We start from the raw sequence: 18,290 nt of genomic DNA, 5'->3' as shown, positions 1-18,290 counted from the left end.
ATAATGTTTTTTAACTTATCTCTTAATTTTTTTGTTGGCATACCAAGTGATGAGTTTCATCATGTATATATGTATGCATGCATGCATGTATGTATGTAGCACTATACTTGACTAATTTTTTTTTGGGGGGGGGTTCGAGACAGGGTTTCTCTGTGTAGCCCTGGCTGTCCTGGAACTCACTTTGTAGACCAGGCTGGCCTCGAACTCAGAAATCCGCCTGCCTCTGCCTCCCGAGTTCTGGGATTAAAGGCGTGTGCCACCATGCCCAGCATACTTGACTAATATTAATACCCCTACTCACTGGACACCTTCCTCTACTCAAATAGTTTTGCTTCTGCTTTCAAGTCTGGTATGTGTATACTTTTTTTTTTTTTTTTTTCGAGACAGGATTTCTCTGTGTAGCCCTGGCTGTCCTGGAACTCACTTTGTAGACCAGGCTGGCCTCGAACTCAGAAATCCGCCTGCCTCTGCCTCCCGAGTGCTGGGATTAAAGGTGTGTTATACCACCGCCCAGCATGTGTATACTTTTTATTTTATTTTATTTTATTTTATTTTATTTTATTTATTTAGTATGTGCATATGTATATAATTCAAGGGAAATTTTTGAGCTCCAGATTCAGTGAGAAATCCTGTCTCAAAAAATAAGGTGATGATCAATAAAGAAAGATATCAGTACTTTAGTTACTATTCAATTGCTATGAAGAGACACCATGACTAAGGCAACTCTTATCAAAGGAAGCATTTAATTGGAGGTTGGCTTACAGTTTCAGAGGCTTAGTCCATTATCATCATGGGGAACATGGTTGCAGGCAGGCAGGTACCAGAGCAGTAGCTGAGAGGTTGCTAAGCATCCTGAAAATCTTTGCTAGGATGAGAGGATGGGGTTTAGCTTAAGCTTTGAAACCTCAAAGCCTACCCCCTAGTGATACACTACCTCCAACAAAGCTATACCTCCTAATCCTTCTAACCCTTCTCAAACAGTGCCATGCTTTCAAATTAACTAAGTATTCAAATATATAAGCATATGGGGGCCATTCTTACTCAACCATCACACCTAATGTTAACCATTTGTGTCCACATATACATGCACAGATGAGTGTATACACACACCGTACATGCATGCAGCACACACATAAATACAGGAGCAATATAAAAAAGAAAAGTATCAAAGTGGTTTTCTTTGTCCTCTACAACTAACTGAGACTTAATATCAAACTCTAAAGTTATCAGTGGAGGATCTGTGCCCAGCTCCATCCACCTCATTGTTCAATGTGAGTCTACTGCCACCTAAACTTTTCTGCAGGCCATCTAGCCCTCCCCCATTCACGTTGCCTCCCATCTCTGTCTCTTAGTCCTGGGGCTTTGGCAGGTTGACTCTAGGCTCCCTGATTTGTGATTACTTCCTGAGATTGGGCCCCCACCCAACTCAGTGTTACATAGTAGGAAATAGACTTCTCTGTTCTCTCATTAATTGCATCGGAATGTCTTATGGACCCTAACTGGACTGAAGGCTTGCAAGATCCTTGGGCTGGCTGGGCAGTGGTGGCGCATGCCTTTAATCCTAGCACTTGGGAGGCAGAGTCAGGTGTATCTCTGAGTTCGAGGCCAGCCTGGTCTACAGAGTGAGTTCCAGGACAGCCAGGGCTATACAGAGAAACCCTATCTCAAGGAAAAAAAAAAAAATTCCTTGGGCTGGTCCTATGGCCAGTCTCTTGGTCAGTGCTGCCTGGCTTACCTTCTGAATAAGGCTTCTGTTTTCCTTCCCCTTGTAGAACTGTGTGGCTCAATGTATATGTTGCTTGCCCCATTTTACTGAATTGCCCTTCTGTTCTCAGCCCCTCTCACCTACCTAATCCCCTATGCTGTGATGTGTGATGCTCTCCCACTTCCTGGAGGAGAGTCTATTCATTGTTACTCTCATTCTTCTCTTTTACTACATCAAACAGGCAACCTTTAAGCCTCCATGTTCATAGCTGGCTTACTATAAAGACACCAGTCACATTGAATTATGCCCTGCATAATCCTGCTCTAATCCAAAATAACCTCATATTAAGTAATTAGATCTATAAATGATGTAGTACTTTTAGTGGAAGAGGTGAAATTTAGCCCATGATATAAATGTGTCTTTAGTTTTTGGTTGTTGTTGATGGACTTGTGGATTTTAACCCAGGCATGTGCTCTACACCTGAATGTCAGTTACTTCCCTTCTCCTCAGGCTTACTTTAGGGTTTGATTTTTTTTTTTCTTTATTTGTTTGTTTAGAAGGGGAGGCAGGAAGATGGAATGAGCCCAAAAAGAATATACTGTGGAGGAGGGAGAGATAGGTCTGTGCTTAAGCACTTGTTGGTCTTGCAGAGGAGCAGAGTTCAGTTCCCAGCACTCACACAAGGCTACACAACAACTGCCTCTAGCTTCAACTCCAAAGGACTAATGTCTTCTGGCCTCCAGGCACATGCATACACGTGGCATTCACTTACACAGACACATAAATAAAAATAATAAAAAATAAACCTTAAAAAAAACAAAAGTGACCGCATAGGGAGAAAGACCAGCTGTCTCAACTAACCCAGACCCCGGGAGCTGAGCCACCAGCCAGAGGCATGCACAGGAAGGTTGCAGAGCCCCGGCACATACATAACAGAGGTCTTCCTGGTCTGGCCTCAGTGGGAGAATGTGCACTTAATCCTTGAAAGTGAGGCCTCAGGGAAGGGTGAGGCCTGATTGGGGGGAGGAAGGAGCACCCTCAGAGAAAAGGGGGAGGAAGAATGGGATGAGAAATTTGGACAGGAGACTGAGGAGGACAACAACTGGAATGTAAATAAATAAAGTAATTTAAAAACCAAAAGCTCTACCTTTAATAAAGATGTATGTACACGTCTGGGCATACATGTACATATACATATGAAAATGCAGGCACACGAGTCAGAAAACAGGTATTCATCCTCATCTGCTTTCTACCTTGTTTGAGAAAGGGTTTCTGCTATTTTTCTCTGTAGAGTCCAGGCTAAGCAGCCCACTCCTAGACTCCTAGGGATCCTCTGGTCTCTGCTTCCTGTCTTCTTGCAGGTGTACTGAGATATAGACCCCCATGCCATTGCACCTGTGTGTTTACATACAACCTATGAATCTGAACTCAGCTCCATGCTTTCTTCACAAGCACAGCTGTTTCTTTGGTTTGGTTTTCATTTTTGTTTCTTTGAGAGGTGTGTGGTGTTTTTGCGTTTGTTTTTGAGACATGGTCTAACTATGGTTTCCTGGTTGGCCTGGAACTCTCATATATATCAGACTAGCCTTGAACTCAAAGATCTTCCTGCATCTGCCTACAGAATGCTAGGATTAAAGTTCCTGGTGCCTGGCAAGTACTTACAATGCACTGAACCATCTCCCCAGCCCAACACCTGTGTTAAAGTCTACTAGGCCAAATAACTGAGCTTCCTGATTGTAGTAAAAATGTTGGAGATCAAATTATGTTAAGTTACTTTTAATGCCTTTGAAAGCCATGTACTGCCCACTCCTATCTAATCTAACATCCTTGTGCCTATCATAGCCAAAATTATTCTCAGCAGATCACTGGCCTCCACCAGTCTAGAGCTAAGGATGTCAGCAGCATCTGAAGCCTGTAACTGCATTTCACCTGCTTTGGTACCTACGTTTAAGTGGGCCCCAGGGACTTAATTTATGCTGTCAAACTTACACGCCAACTGCTTTTAGCCACAGAGCTGTATTGCTGAGCCTGTTTATTTAAGGGTTTGTTTTGGGGGTGTTTTGTTGGGTTTTTTTTTTTTTCTTTTCTTTTTTTTTTAGATTTATTTATTTTATGTATGTGAGTACTCAGACACACCAGAAGAGGGAATCGGATCCCATTACAGATGATTGTCACTCAGGTAACAACAGATGCTGGTGAAGATGTAGAGAAAGAGGAACACTCTTACATTGCTGGTGGGATTGCATGCTGGTACAACCACTCTGGAAATTCCTCAGAAAATTGGACATAGTGCTACCTGAGGACCTAGCTATACTACTCCTCGGCATATAACCAGAAGATGCTCCAACATGTAATAAGGACACATGCTTCACTATGTTCATAGCAGCCTTATTTATAATAGCCAGAAGTTGGAAAGAACCCAGATGTCCCTCAACAGAGGAATGGATACAGAAAATGTGGTACATTTACACAATGGAGTACTACTCAGTTATTAAAAACACTGAATTCATGAAATTCTTAGGCAGATGGATAGAAGTAGAGAATATGATCCTGAGTGAGGTAAGCCAGTCACAAAAGAACACACATGATATACACTCGCTGATAATTGGATATTAGCCCAGAAGCTCAGAAGACCGAAGACACAATTCACAAACCACCTGAAGCTCAAGAAGAAGGAAGACCAAAGTGTGGATACTTCGGTCCTTCTTAGAAGGGGGAGCAAAATACCCATGGGAGGAGATACAAAGCATGGAGCAGAGACCGAAGGAAAGGCCACCAGAGACTGCCCCACCTGGGGATCCATTCCAAATACAGTTACCAAACTCAGACAGTATTGGGGATGCCCACAAGTACTTGCTGACAGGAGTCTGATATAGCTGTCTTCTGAGAGGCTCTGTCAGTGCCTCACAGTTACAGAGGTGTATAGTTGGCTCGCAGTCAACCATTGAACTAAGGTCCCCAGTGGAGGAGCTAGAGAAAAGACTGAAGGATCTGAAGGGGTTTGCAACCCCACAGGAAGAATAACAGTATCAACCAACCACACTCCCCCAGAGCTCCCAGGGACTAAACCACCAACCAAAGAGTACACATGGAGGGACCCATGGCTCCAGCTGCATATGTAGCAGAAGACGAATTTGTCAGACAACAATGGGAGGAGAGGTCCTTGGTCCTGTGAAGGCTCAATGCCCCATTGTAGGGGAATGCCAGGACAGGGAAGCAGGAGTGGATGGGTTGCTGAACAGGTGGAGGGGAGATGGGATAGGGGGTTTTCAGAGGAGAAATGAGGAAAGGGGATAACATTTGAAATGTAAATAAAGAAAAAATATAAGCCCTCCCCAAAAAAGAGTAATAACTAATGCCTTGCATTTAGTGGATGATTAAATTATTAAAACATTTCTTTTTATTAAAAGCTTGTCTTAAATCAGTGTTCTATTGATGGGAAGAGACCATGACCAAAGCCACTCTTAGAAAAGAAAGCATCTAAATAGGCACTTGAATACAGTTTCAAAGGATCAGTCTATTATCATCATGATGGGAAGCATGGCAGCAGGCAGGCAGGCAGACAGAGACAGTGCTAAAAAGTAGCGAAGAGTTCTGCATCCAGGTCCACATGCAGCAGGAAGAGAGAGACTGAGCTTGGAATGGGCTTTGGAAACCTGGGAGCCCACCCCCAGTGACACACTTCTCCAACAAGGCCATACCTCCTAATCATTTCTTGTGGTGCAGCTCCATGCTGACTTGCTATTCAAATCCATGAGCCATTGTCATTCAAACCACCACAGTGCTCAAATTTCTAAACTGCTTTTTGTTAATCAAATTTAAAATGTACTATTAGAATAGTATTAAAAGTTAAAGAACTAGCCTATATGTAGAAAAACTTTTACATAGTTTCTAGTCTTTATCCTGTGTTAAGCATATTTTTTCATTGTTGAGGTCAATTATTTTTGCTACTAGGAAAGTAAATTTGTCACTCAACATTAATTCATTGCTGTTAAATAATATATATGAGATTAGCTAAGGCAGTTTTTGCATAAAAAGACAGTATTGCATTTAGAGTCTGTTCAATTATTGTAACAGCGTGCTCATGTCCACTTGGGTACAAGTCCATTTCTGACAGATGCAATCTGATAAAAAGTCATAGAATTTTTTTCCTTTGAATTTTCAGATATATTATGATGGTGGTGATGTTGTAAATACATAAGTAATGGGGATCCAGTCTGCCATCACTGGTCCCAAGAGACTCCTGTCTCTCCCCTTGTTCCTCCAGGAAAAAAGAATCATTTACTAGCTCCTCCCTTTTCCTTCAAAACTACAATTACAGGGACAACAAAGAAAGATGTCCGACAATATTTTCCCCTCCTTTGCTAAGACAAATTCATCTTCCAGTGTCAGTTATTATCTTGGCCAGCTCTTGTGGAAATGGGACATTCTTTAATGTGCAAACTAATTTAAGACCTAGGGAAAAAAATAATGCATTAAGAGCCCCTTTGAAGCCAGGCAGTGGTGGTGCATGCCTTTAATCCCAGCACTCAGGAGGCAGAGGCAGGCGGATTTCTGAGTTCGAGGCCAGTCTGGTCTACAGAGTGAGTTCCAGGACAGCCAGGGCTATACAGAGAAACCCTGTCTCGAAAAAAAAAAAAAAAAAAAAAATTGAGAATCCAAGCAGCACTAAAGCCTACTTACGATACAGTATGTCGCCTTTATCTCATATTAAGTACAGATTTTTCTAAAATAATATTTTTAGTAAAAGATTTTTCCAAAACAGAGAGGATGATGACAAAAAGAGTAAAGCGCCATAAACAGGTTTAAAAAAGATAAAACCATATATGTACTTACTATATATACACGCTTTAATTTTACCATAGTTAACCTTTAAACCTTATTTAAAACTCCTTAAATAGTCTGGGAGATAGATCAGCAGGTAAGAGTACTGGCTACGCTTTCAGAGGACCCAGGTTCAATTTCCAGCACCCACGTGGCAGCTGACAACAATCTATAACTCCAGTTCCAAGGGATCTGACCTCTTACTTCTGCTCCTGTCACCAATAATATTTGGTACACAGGAAAAAGGTAATTTTTCTGAAAAAAAATTTTAATGATATTGTCATCTGATCTGAATTAATACCAAAATATTAAGACAAATATAGTCACAAGATTTATAATAACCTAGAAGTTTAAAGCTAATCATTCCTAAAACCTGAACTAGTCACGCCACATGAGGTCATAGCTATGTAATCAAACTAGCAAAAAGGAAAACTAAAAAATACTCTAAATAAAATATAACTGCATATAGTTCAAACAACTGTAGACACAAAGAGAAATATATAGTCAGCTTGGTCAATTAAATTGTTCTCTCAGCTGCAACTCTTACTTCCTTAAGCCATGCAGTTATTTGAAAACAGGGTTTCACTGTAGCTCAGGCAGGCCTTGAACTCATTCTGTAGCTAGAGGGTCTCCCTGAACTTGTAATCCTTGTGCTGCTAGCTCTAGAGTCAGGGCCTAACTTGAACCTAGAAAGGCAAGCAGTCTTAAAAATCTTAAGGGGGAAGTGGGGTTTGGGGGACTTGAGGCAGGTTCTCTGTAGCCTTGGCTCTCCTAGAACTTGCAGTGCAAATCAGGCACGCATCATCTTGCCTGACTATTTTCTTAATTACATAAACTATAATACTCCTATGATACAGAGAAAAATCAGACTCAGGTTGTAATACCTAGATATACTTCTTAATGATTTTACCAAATGTTCCTCCCTCCAAAGGCTGCGTTTTTGTTTATTTGGCCCAGTCTTTTTCAGATGGTATGATGGAAGGCTCATCATGGATGGAACTATCTTGGGCTATTTTTAGTGCATTTGAAAGCCATTCACTGCCACCTCTGTGTCTGATCTAACATCCGGTGACCATCAAAACCTTTAAAATGTTTTAAAGCAAAGAGCAAAAACAAATGTTCATTTTTGGCAAACCACTAGCTCCCACCAATCCAAAATCTTAAGAATGTTGGCAGATAATATCTGAAAACTATAACTGAATTTTTCCTGCGTATTCTATGACCTACCTGTGGGCTCTGGTCAGCGTCTGACTAATGACTTTCCTTGTTAATACAGTCCCATGTAACCACTTCTACAGTGGAACATGCCTTTCTTTTTCTTTTTTGAGATTTTACTCATTTTCATTTTATGTGTATGGTGTTTTGCCTGCATATGTCTGTGCACCATGTGCATGCCTGGTGCCTACTGAGGCCAGAGGAAGAAGGTATTGGATCCCTTGGAGCTGGAGTTACAAATGGTTTTGGGTGCTAGGAATGGAACCCAGGTCCTCTAGAATAGCAGCCAGTGCTCTTAACCACTGAACCATTCCCCAACCCTGGAACATATCATTCAAGGTAAATTAAATCTATGTTCCTGAACCATGATCATTCAAATTGGTTACAGAATAGCTATCACTCCTTTTGAGCTAAAAACTATGTTTTTGAATCAACAAAATACATAGTAAAACACTATTTAGGGCATTTGGTAATTTCCTTCAGTTAGTATAAATATTACTGTCATACCTTGGGTAAAACAAGTGAAATACAGTATAATTTTGTTGTTCTTGTTGTATTTGGTCTTTTGATTTTTTCTTTTTTTTTAAGACAGGGTCACTGTATAGCCCTAACTGTCCTGGAGCTCACTCTGTAGACCAAGCTGGCCTCAAACTCAAGATCTGCCTGCCTCTGCTTCCCAAAAGCTGAGTTTAAAGGCTTATGCTAACACTGTCTTTCTTTAAAAAAAAAAAAAAAAATATATATATATATATATATATATATATATATATGTATATGTATATATGTGTGTGTGTGTGTATGTGTATTATATTTATTTATATTTTATTTATTTTATGTATATGAGTACACTGTAGCTGTCTTCAGACACACCAGAAGAGGGCATCAAATCTCATTTCAGGTGGTTGTGAGTCACCATGTGGTTGCTGGGATTTGAACTCAGGACCTTCGGAAGAGCAGTCAATGCTCTTAACCACTGAACCACCTCTCCAGCCCCCCAGCATTGTCTTTCTTTGTTGTCATTTCTTGACTTAATATTTTCTGAAATATATTCCTTCATTGCTCTTTAAGATTTAGAATTCATCAGATATTCAAACTATCAGAATTTACTAATCTATCAAAAAATGGCCTTGAAAAATATTGCTAATCTAAACTTCTGGAAAGCTAAGGCAATATGGTTATTGCCTGAATGAAGGTAATTTGAGGTTTTGTAACTGTATAGAAACCGAAGAAAGCCCTAAAGCAAGAAGGCCTTGATGGCTCAAGCATCAATATACTGATGTTTCTGTTATAAATTACTTGTATAAAATGCTTGCAAATTCAACCTAACTCCTTTTACATTCCAGGTCCTGCAGTAGACTGGTGGGCTCTTGGAGTTTGCTTGTTCGAATTTCTGACAGGAATTCCCCCTTTCAATGATGAAACACCACAACAAGTATTCCAGAATATTTTAAAAAGAGGTGATTCTTTTTATGTTTTCTAGTAGGATAGATTCAGAGGATGTAGCTCAATGGCAGAGCACTTGTTTAGCATACACAAGACCTTTCATTGCATCCCTAGGAGAAAGAAAGTCATTTTATCCCTATTAGTTGAGAATGATTTAAAAATCTGTTTAATAAAGGCATTTTAATATAGAGTTATAGGGGGAGAGAAAGAAAGGCATTTAGAAGAAAGTAAGATATGCCAGAAAGGCATTGATTTCTTCAAGAATTGCAGAAAGTAAGACATACCATACCCAAGTGTAGCTCCTCTAGGTAACATCAAACAACTTTACTTGCATGTTTGTACTTGTAGATATCCCATGGCCAGAAGGCGAAGAAAAGCTATCTGATAATGCTCAAAGTGCAATGGACATGCTTTTAACCATTGATGATTCAAAGAGAGCTGGAATGAGAGGTAAGGGTTTTGTCAGTGACCTACTTTACACTTGCTAATTTGACTGCATAGTGATAAAATGATAGTTCCTATAGATATGCATTTATATGTATCTTTATTTCAATTTAAAACTCAACCCAGGGAGGGTGGGTATGGGGGACTTTTGGGATAGCATTGGGAAATGTAAATGAGGAAAATACCTAATAAAATAAAAGAAAATAAATAATAAAAAAATAAAACTCAACCCAGTGTAGTTGCAACTCACACACTGAATTTTGTAATTCCATAAGGTACCAGAAACAATATTATATCATTTCTTTTAAAGAAATTTAAATCTCCTAAATCAATATTCCCACTACAATCATTAGTCATCTTCCAATATTGTCCTTAAAAGTAGAAACAGTTTTGGATTTTCTTACTGACTTGTCAGTTCTTTATTTACTAGCATTTATATTGTTGCTTTTAAAGGTAAAGGACTGAAAGATAGACTTGGTGGCTCATGCCTATAATCCTAGCACACAGAAGAATTGCCATGAGTTCAAAGCCAGTCTAGGCTCCAAAGTAAATAAAATAAAATAAAAGCCTGTCCAAAAAAACATGAAGAGGAGATGTAGCCCCACAGTAGACACTTGCACAGAATGTGCCAGGCCTTGCACTCAACCACCAGCACTGCAGAGGAGAAACAGTGAAGGAGCCAAGAAAGAAATGCTTATTTTTAGCAACTATCACAGTGTAGTCCAGCCAGTGAACATGTTTTCATTTTAGTAGGTAAAAGTAGTAAAAATAGAAAGAGGACCTGGGCATGGTAACAGGCAGTATGAAGCCAACCTCAGTAGGTCCACATAGAGACTATTCCAAAACAAGGACTACATAAAGACTCTGTGTCAAAATAAAGCAAACAAAAAATGAAGTCTGGCATCTTATAAACAGAGGTGTACTGTGCTGGAAATACCCTAGATACATAATGCTAACTACTAAATTCTAAAGTTGCAGTCAGTGGAATCAAGTAAGTCAGAGTCTTGGAGAGACTGTGTAAGAGCCGTCATCAAAGACCATGCCTGGAAAGCCAGCACTTGAGCGCCTAAGAAAATTGTAAAAACATTCAGCTTGAGCTACACAGTGAATACCAGGCTACAGAGCGGAACCTTTTTTCTTTGTTTCTTTCTTTCTTTCGTTTTTGGGGGGTTGGTTTTTTTCGAGACAGGGTTTCTCTGTGTAGCCCTGGCTGTCCTGGAACTCACTCTGTGGGCGAGGCTGGCCCCGAATTCAAAAATCCACCTGCCTCTGCCTCCCAAGTGCTGGGATTAAAGGCATGCACCACCACTGCCCAGCTACAGTGTGAAACCTTATTTCACACTGTACACAAACAAAAAGACCAAAGTAAAAGGACAGTAAATTATACATACAATGAATCATCATCAATATATGTAGAATGTGCATGAAGAAAGATGTAGACGGCAGAGTGAAAGACAGACTTCATATCTAAGTTGTAGGGCAATAGATGGTGCTTAGAGATTGCCATGACTTGACAGGTGGTTGAGGCGGCAAATGAGAACTGGAGCATTAATCATGGGCTACAGAGGTAGGGAAGAAGCAAGCCAAACCATGTTCAAGTGAGGGACTGTGTGAGAAGATGCTGGCATCAAGAAAGATGCACTTGTACAACATCCATCAGGCACCTATAATACACCAGACAATGTGCAAAATGACGCCATAAATAAAGTATATAGCTTACTAGGGAGACACACATTAAACAAATATCATTGAGTGGCATATTAAAGTAGGATACATATAAGATACTATTTTTTTAATTCCTGGGAGCAGAGCTTAAGTAATGGTATCATATTCTGATTTTGGTTTTTTTTTTATATATTTCCCTCTTAAGAACTAAAACAGCATCCTCTCTTCAGTGAAGTGGACTGGGAAAATCTGCAGCATCAGACTATGCCTTTCGTACCCCAACCAGACGACGAAACAGATACATCCTATTTTGAAGCCAGAAATAATGCTCAACATCTGACCATATCTGGGTTTAGTCTGTAGCACATGCGTGTCATTTTTATCTAACTTGTGATATAGAATTAAGTTTTACAGTAATATGCTACTTAATACTAGATTGGTCTAAATGGGATAAAAGTCATTATTTTACCCAGACTGAACAGCTTTTAATTACTAAGTACAACAGTTTTTACAGAATTAAAATACTATAAGCAATATAATCAGTAATTAATCTTTACCTTAGAACTGTATATAAGCCATAATAGCTTTTTTCATCTTATTTATTCACTGCACTTTATGAAGAGCAAAGTATCAATAAACTAAAACACTACCACTCTAAATAGAGGGAGTGAGCCGTAAGCTTATCTTTATCTGCTGATTTTAATTCTATTCACTTTGGGGTTAATATCAAACCAAAAAAAAGGACTATTTCATTTAAATTTAATTTATTTGCACATGGTTACATGCAAAGCTGTTCTTCAGGCTGTCATATGAGACAAACATGACTGAAAATCATGTGAACCAGACATGATGGTGGAGGTCCCCATGATCAGGAGCAGATGCAACACAGGAGTATGTCTGCAACTTGAAGACTAAGGCCAGCCAGGACTATATTACTAAGCACTGTCTCTGCAGGGTGTGGACTAGTCAAAAGAACTAAGGTTCCAGCTCACCTTACTAGTGATGGAGTCTCACTGCCTTGAATGCTCTTGTTCCCCTCTACAATTCCTGCTTCTTTAAATGGGTAGTGGAAAGATTGGGTGGTTTTAATAGCTTGTTCACTTTTAATAGAAAAATTTATACTTTATGTCATATCATTTCAAACATCATAAGAGACAAATAGTAATAATTTCTTTTGCTTACAAAATGTAACTGTAATTAGTGGGTTCAGTATCATTCTTTTAAAGAATATGTATTAAAACTCAGCTCACAAGTCTTATCTTAAACTAGTTGAGACTTTCAATATTTCTCTAGAAGAGGAAAATTAAGATTTACATGTCTCATGGGTAAGATTTTACTAATGCCCTTGTGATACTGGCCATAGTGCTTTCATTAACACCTAGTCACAGGCTATACAGAATGTCGTTTACAAAGATGCATAATCAGTGCTGAGTATTGAATCTTTACTTATTTTAGTAACGACTACTTAATGTTCCAGTCCCTTCTTACTAAAAATATTCAAAATATATTGACAACTTCACTTACTATGACTCACTTTCAGGTAACAGCATAATTCTATTCTATTTACTCAACCATCCTCTTAGAGTGTTTTCAAGTACTAGAAAGAAAAAAGCTTTTGGAATCAAATAATGGCTAAATGATTGTAGTGCCAAACTGAAATGATGTGGGCAGGTTAAAAGTGAGCACTAAGATGCTGGAGGCTGGAGGTAGCAATTGCTTAGTGTGCAAAAAACCTTGTGTTCAATCCCCACTAACACACAAATATTAATTACTTTGTAGAATTAGAATAAGCAGAACCATATTAAGAAACAACCTGGGGTTCAAGAGTCCTGGCCTATGATATGAGAGCACTGGACCCCAGCTGTGGGGTAAAAATGAATCTGCAGAAGTAAGCCCCTAATGGCTTCTTAAATCAAATCATTGGACAATTGGTTATAGTAAAATTAAATTCTGCTGTGGATTATTGAGAGGTCCTGGCCTGCCGGGGTCTACATGAATATAGAACTGACATAGTCAGAAAAGTATTGTAAATGGATGGCTGAATAAGCAGGGAAACAATGTGCTATGTGTAAGGATACAGAAGAGAAGGAAGACACCATGTATATTTTTTGTAAAATGCATTTTTCTACTTTCCCTGTTTCTACAGAGTGAATCATAAATAGTTTGCACATTTATGTTTCATTTTCTTTTATTTGTACAGAATGTGATTTAAAAAAAAAAAGAATTACTTCTCCTTTCAAGATTATTTATCCTACATTGCAGCAGTGTTGTTTCTTTGTGTGACTGAGTGACAGTGCCCCCCGCTCCTCCAATAAGCTCAGGTTTGAATACTTGGTCCCTGGTTGGTGGAACTGTTTAGGAAGGATTAGGTATGTCATTGTAGGTGAGCATTGAAGTTTCAAAACTTCGTGCGTTCTTTATTTTTCAAGACAGGGTTTCTTTGTATAGCCCTGGTTGTCCTATAGACCAGATTGTCTGCCTCTTGAGTCTGGAGTGCTGCAAATAATAGTATGCACTATCCCTGCCTGGCATGTTTGTTTGTTAATGTGCACTGGTGTTTTGCCTGGATGTGTATACTTGTGAAGATGTCAGAACTCCTGGAGCTGGAGTTAGAGACAATGGTGAGCTGCCTTGTGGATGTTGGGAATTGAACCCAGGTCCTCTGGAGAAATAACCAGTGCTCTTAACCACTAAGCCATCTCAACAGCCCCAAATTATTTTTTTAATAAGTTGCCTCGGTCATGTTGTCTTAATCAGAGCGATAGAAAAGTAACTAATATAGATTATTTATGAATTCAGGTGGCTTAATGGTATATGCATGAATTAGTAGTAAAACAAGAACTAGGGCCAGCAAGTGGCTTAAGGGTGCCTGCTAACCATCTCAGCCACCTGAGTTCAGTCTCCAGGAACCACACAGTGGGAGAAGAGGGCTGCAAGTTGTTTTTTGACATCCATACATGTGCTGTGACATGGGCATACATTAAAACTTAAAATATTACTGCATAGGACTTATTTCTTAAGAGTTTCTGTGGGCCAGGCGTGGTGGGTGGTACATGCCTTTAATCCCAGCACTCGGGAGGCAGAGGCAGGCGGATTTCTGAGTTCGAGGCCAGCCTGGTCTACAAAGTGAGTTCCAGAACAGCCAGGGCTATACAGAGAAACCCTGGCTTAAAAAAAAAAAAAAAAAAAAAAGTTTCTGTGGCTGTGAAGAAACACCATGACCAAAAGGCAAGATGTGGAGGAAAGGGTTTATTTGGCTTATGCTTCCATATCAGTATTCATCATCAAAGGAAGTCAGGACAGGAAACTCAAAACAGGGCAGGAACCTGGAGGCAGGAGCAATAGAGACCATGAAGGGGTGCTGCTTACTGGCTTGCTTCTCCTGGCTTGCTCAGCCTGCTTTCTTATAGAAGCCAGGACCACCAGCCCAGGGGAGGCACCACCCACAACAGCAGCACCCTCGCCTTTTAGTTACTAATTAAGAAAATGTCCTACAGCCAGATTTTATGGAGGCACTTCCTCATTTGAGGTTCCCTCCTTTCAGGTAACTCTAGCCTGTCAACTTGAGATCAAAATAACCAACTTGAATAGGAAATTAGTTTGCTATCACATTTCCAGCTCATCACCTAATATTCTGCCACCAGATAAAGCACTGTTGTGTAATGGTATTTACTGGGAATAAATAATGTATCATCTAAATTTACACCTGCCAAAAAAACTTAAGAAGAACAATGAGATTTCCCCACAGAAATCAACTCGTCTAAAGAAATAAGAATGCCACCCCCAACACGCCTCTTTCACATAAACATTGTTTGGGCTGAAGGCCATTTGAAATAGCACACACTAGGAAATCATCTCTATCCTTTTGTATATGGGGAGGTATGAATTCTCCTTCACTGAAGACTGCTCTAGTATGAGCCAAGAGACAGCACTTTATTCTATACCTTTCACATTCTCAGCTTCACATCTGTTGAAACTTAAAATGATTCTCTTTTGTCCTTCGTAGGCTGAGGCAAGAGGATTGCTTCAAGTCTAAAGCTAGTCTAAGCTACAGTAAAACCCTCTCTCTCTTGGTTTTCTGTTGTTTGTTCAAGTTATATATAATAATATGCCTTTATTTAGTCTCATGACCTTATCCTTTTGCATGTTACCCGGAATGGAACCTGTGGAATCCTGTGCTTGGGATTTCGGACAGTTGTATCTCCTGCCTGCCATTTAAGATTACTGTATATGAACCACTGTTGCTTCTTGCTTTAGCTTTGTACACAGTCAATACAGTTAGCATTTCATTTCTCATTAACCTTTTATTTTTTAACTTAGTTTTACAATAAACAGAAAAGCTGATCATTAAAAAAATACCATAGCTGTCGATTTCTAAAATGAGGTTCATGTTTTAATGCATTACCACTATATCCTGTAATTACATCCTTTATATACAGGAAATGTGTGCAAAGTGCTTTCAAACTATAAAGTAATTCTGATATATAAGATACAAATGGTTGCCCTTAGGAGTTAGTTACACTTGACTACTTGCAATCAATCACACTGGTTATATCTTTGATTTGCATTCTATTTATATAAGAAAAAAGCCATCACTTTATCATACCAACCTCTTTTGTAATTTAAAACAAAAAAATGTCACAGGTCTAAAGTTTTCTATAATAATTCAGTTATTTGCTTTTTTTTCTTCCTTTTAAAATGTAGAAGATAGATTTGAGGTTTTTTAATCATAAGCAAAAGCCAGTAGATCATTTTAGGCATATCAACCAAGTTGTGATACACAAGTTTAAAATAAAGTTACAGTTTTGAAAAATTTGTAAAGTCTAGGACAAAGAAATTATGTTCTTATACTCTTTTTCCCAAAGAACAACCCTATATTCTGAAGATGGATTCTTTTCTTCTTACTCAAAATATTCAACACGTAATGCTAACGCCCCCAACATCATACAAATCAAGAACAAATTAAAATGTTTTACTCTCTAAAGCTGGCCATGGTGGTACAGGCCTGTGGTCCCAGAAGCTGAAAAGAAGTAGAGACAGGAAACTCAGGTAGTCAAGGTCATCTTCAGCTACATAGAGAATTGGAGGCTGGTAGGAGCTACCAAAACTCTGTCTCAAAAGGAAAAGCAAAAAAGGATTTTCTATGAAGTTTTTAAATTAAATCTTCAAAGAATAAAGTATATTACTGAGCGCAGGTTTGAGAAAGTACACAGGAAGATTATTTTTCAAATACAGTGTTCCGGGATCTAAATTGATCTTCTCTCTGTTTTAATGGCTAGAAGGAACTTAAGTTTCCATTAGTTAGGCATTCCTTAGTTATGTGGACATAGAGACCTGTAGACTGAAAGTACTTCTGATACCTTGTGAAGTATACCCCAAAGGAAAACTGAGGCACTAAGAAGTTAAGAGTCCAGACTGTCGTTTACACTTGCAAAAAAAAGGATTATCATGCTTTTGTTACCTTAGTAAAAACAGTATAAATACGTTTTCATTTTATTGCAAAGCACCCTATGAAGCAGACAGTAGATATCCTCACTTAAAAGAAAAATGATTACAAAGGATTATGTGTGTATGATTGAATTAAAATCTGATTAGCCGTGTCTAGAGTTTGAATACACTTTTACACCTACATTAGGCCTGTTTTTCATCATTTCCATCATCAAGTTAAGTCTGTTCAGTGAATCGTTTGTAAACAGAAGCGCAGTACAAGGACGATGATTTTCTGAGTTCCCTTGAGCAAGCCGGGGAATCAAGCCACTAACTAAAGCCCAGTCTCCTGGAGAGGATTCTTCCGTCCGGTTCCTGCCACGTAGCTGACAGTTCAGTGACTGATGCAAAATCGATTTAACCTCATTTTTAAAAAATCACTTTTGTTTTTGCATTCTTTCTTGTGTTTAATTTAGAAAAGTAAAAAGTATAAATTTTATCTCATAATTGGAGCTATGCCTTAGAAATGCAGCTTATAATTCTTATGGGAAAAATTAGGTGATCATTACTGAACAATAATTAATAATTTAGTCCTTCAAGCTCAAAAAGAGTAAGTCTATGGATGCTACTTAAAATCTAGTTGAGATTGATTTTTCAAGTATCAGCAATATTAGTCTTTAAAATGTTACCATTTGTGTAGTGCAAAGAATATTTATGTATATAAACCAAACTACTGGACAAAAAAGCAACGTAATCATCAAAACTGAGATTTTCTTCTGAATTCCACTTCATTTCCAGTCCGTCTCTTAGGTCGTCCAGGCCCAGCAGTCTTCTTGAGTAAAAAGCCATTTCTTCAATTTAGTTTTCTTTAAAAAGAAAGTAAAAACCAATTTCCTGTAAGTATAAATATAACCTGAATATGAAGCACATTCATACCAAAGAATTGCATGGACAAAACACAGCATTCAAATTTATAATAACACTGTAAAACTACAAATCATTTAAGGTTACTTCATTGTGACTTAACTTGGGGGGGGAGATGCAGGTAGTCGGATTATCAAATGTATTTATTCATAAATAACTGCATACTAGCAAAATCAAAAGAAGGGAAACACACCAACAACATAAACAACCAACAACAACAACAAAATAACAAGTATCAACAATCATTAATCATTGATATCTCTCAATGTTAATGGTCTGAAATGAAAAGAGACAGAGACTAATGAATGCAGAAACAGGATCCATTCTTCTGCTGCATATAAGAAACACACCTTAACATCAATGATAGACATTACTAGTAAAGGGTTGGAAAAAGATGTTCAAGACAAACAAACCAAAGAAGCAAGTGGGGTAACCACTTTAATATCTACCAAAATAGACTTCAAACTAAAACTAATCAGAAAAGATGGGAGAGGACACTAAATACTCATCAAAAGAAAAATCCAAGATGACATTTCAATTCTTAATATCTATGCCCCAAATACAAGGGCATTCACATTTGTAAAAACAAACAGAAAATAACAAAAGAAAACCACTATAGTTTCCTTCTGTTTCTATTTTGTGG

The 18,290-nt window shown here is 38.6% G+C and overlaps 2 protein-coding genes across 18 annotated transcripts in view; one reads left to right on the top strand and one right to left on the bottom strand.

Annotated features, from left to right (window-relative positions):
• Positions 1 to 13,555, top strand: part of Mastl (microtubule associated serine/threonine kinase-like) — a 39,486-nt gene extending 25,931 nt beyond the window's left edge. For 2 of the 3 annotated variants that reach the window (XM_030251977.1, XM_017319214.1), the window contains 3 exons: positions 9,088 to 9,201; positions 9,536 to 9,637; positions 11,502 to 13,555. In XM_030251977.1, coding sequence (XP_030107837.1) covers positions 9,088 to 9,201; positions 9,536 to 9,637; positions 11,502 to 11,659 — 374 coding nt within the window. In that variant the 3' untranslated portion in view covers positions 11,660 to 13,555. The remainder of the gene's footprint in view (positions 1 to 9,087; positions 9,202 to 9,535; positions 9,638 to 11,501) is intronic. The other variant, NM_025979.4, reaches the window with a different exon arrangement.
• Positions 13,556 to 15,580: 2,025 nt separating this feature from the next.
• Acbd5 (acyl-Coenzyme A binding domain containing 5) overlaps positions 15,581 to 18,290 on the bottom strand; it is a 46,348-nt gene continuing 43,638 nt past the window's right edge. For all 15 annotated transcript variants that reach the window (NR_149742.1, XM_006498385.4, XM_030252127.1 and 12 more), the window contains one exon: positions 15,581 to 17,589. Coding sequence is in view for 14 of the 15 variants with exons in the window: in XM_006498385.4 (XP_006498448.1) it covers positions 17,577 to 17,589 (13 nt within the window). In the remaining variant the exon portion in view is untranslated. The remainder of the gene's footprint in view (positions 17,590 to 18,290) is intronic.

This window comes from Mus musculus, chromosome 2, assembly GCF_000001635.26.
Source record: "Mus musculus strain C57BL/6J chromosome 2, GRCm38.p6 C57BL/6J".
NCBI lineage: Eukaryota > Metazoa > Chordata > Mammalia > Rodentia > Muridae > Mus > Mus musculus.
This window is presented reverse-complemented; position numbering and strand designations above follow the sequence as displayed.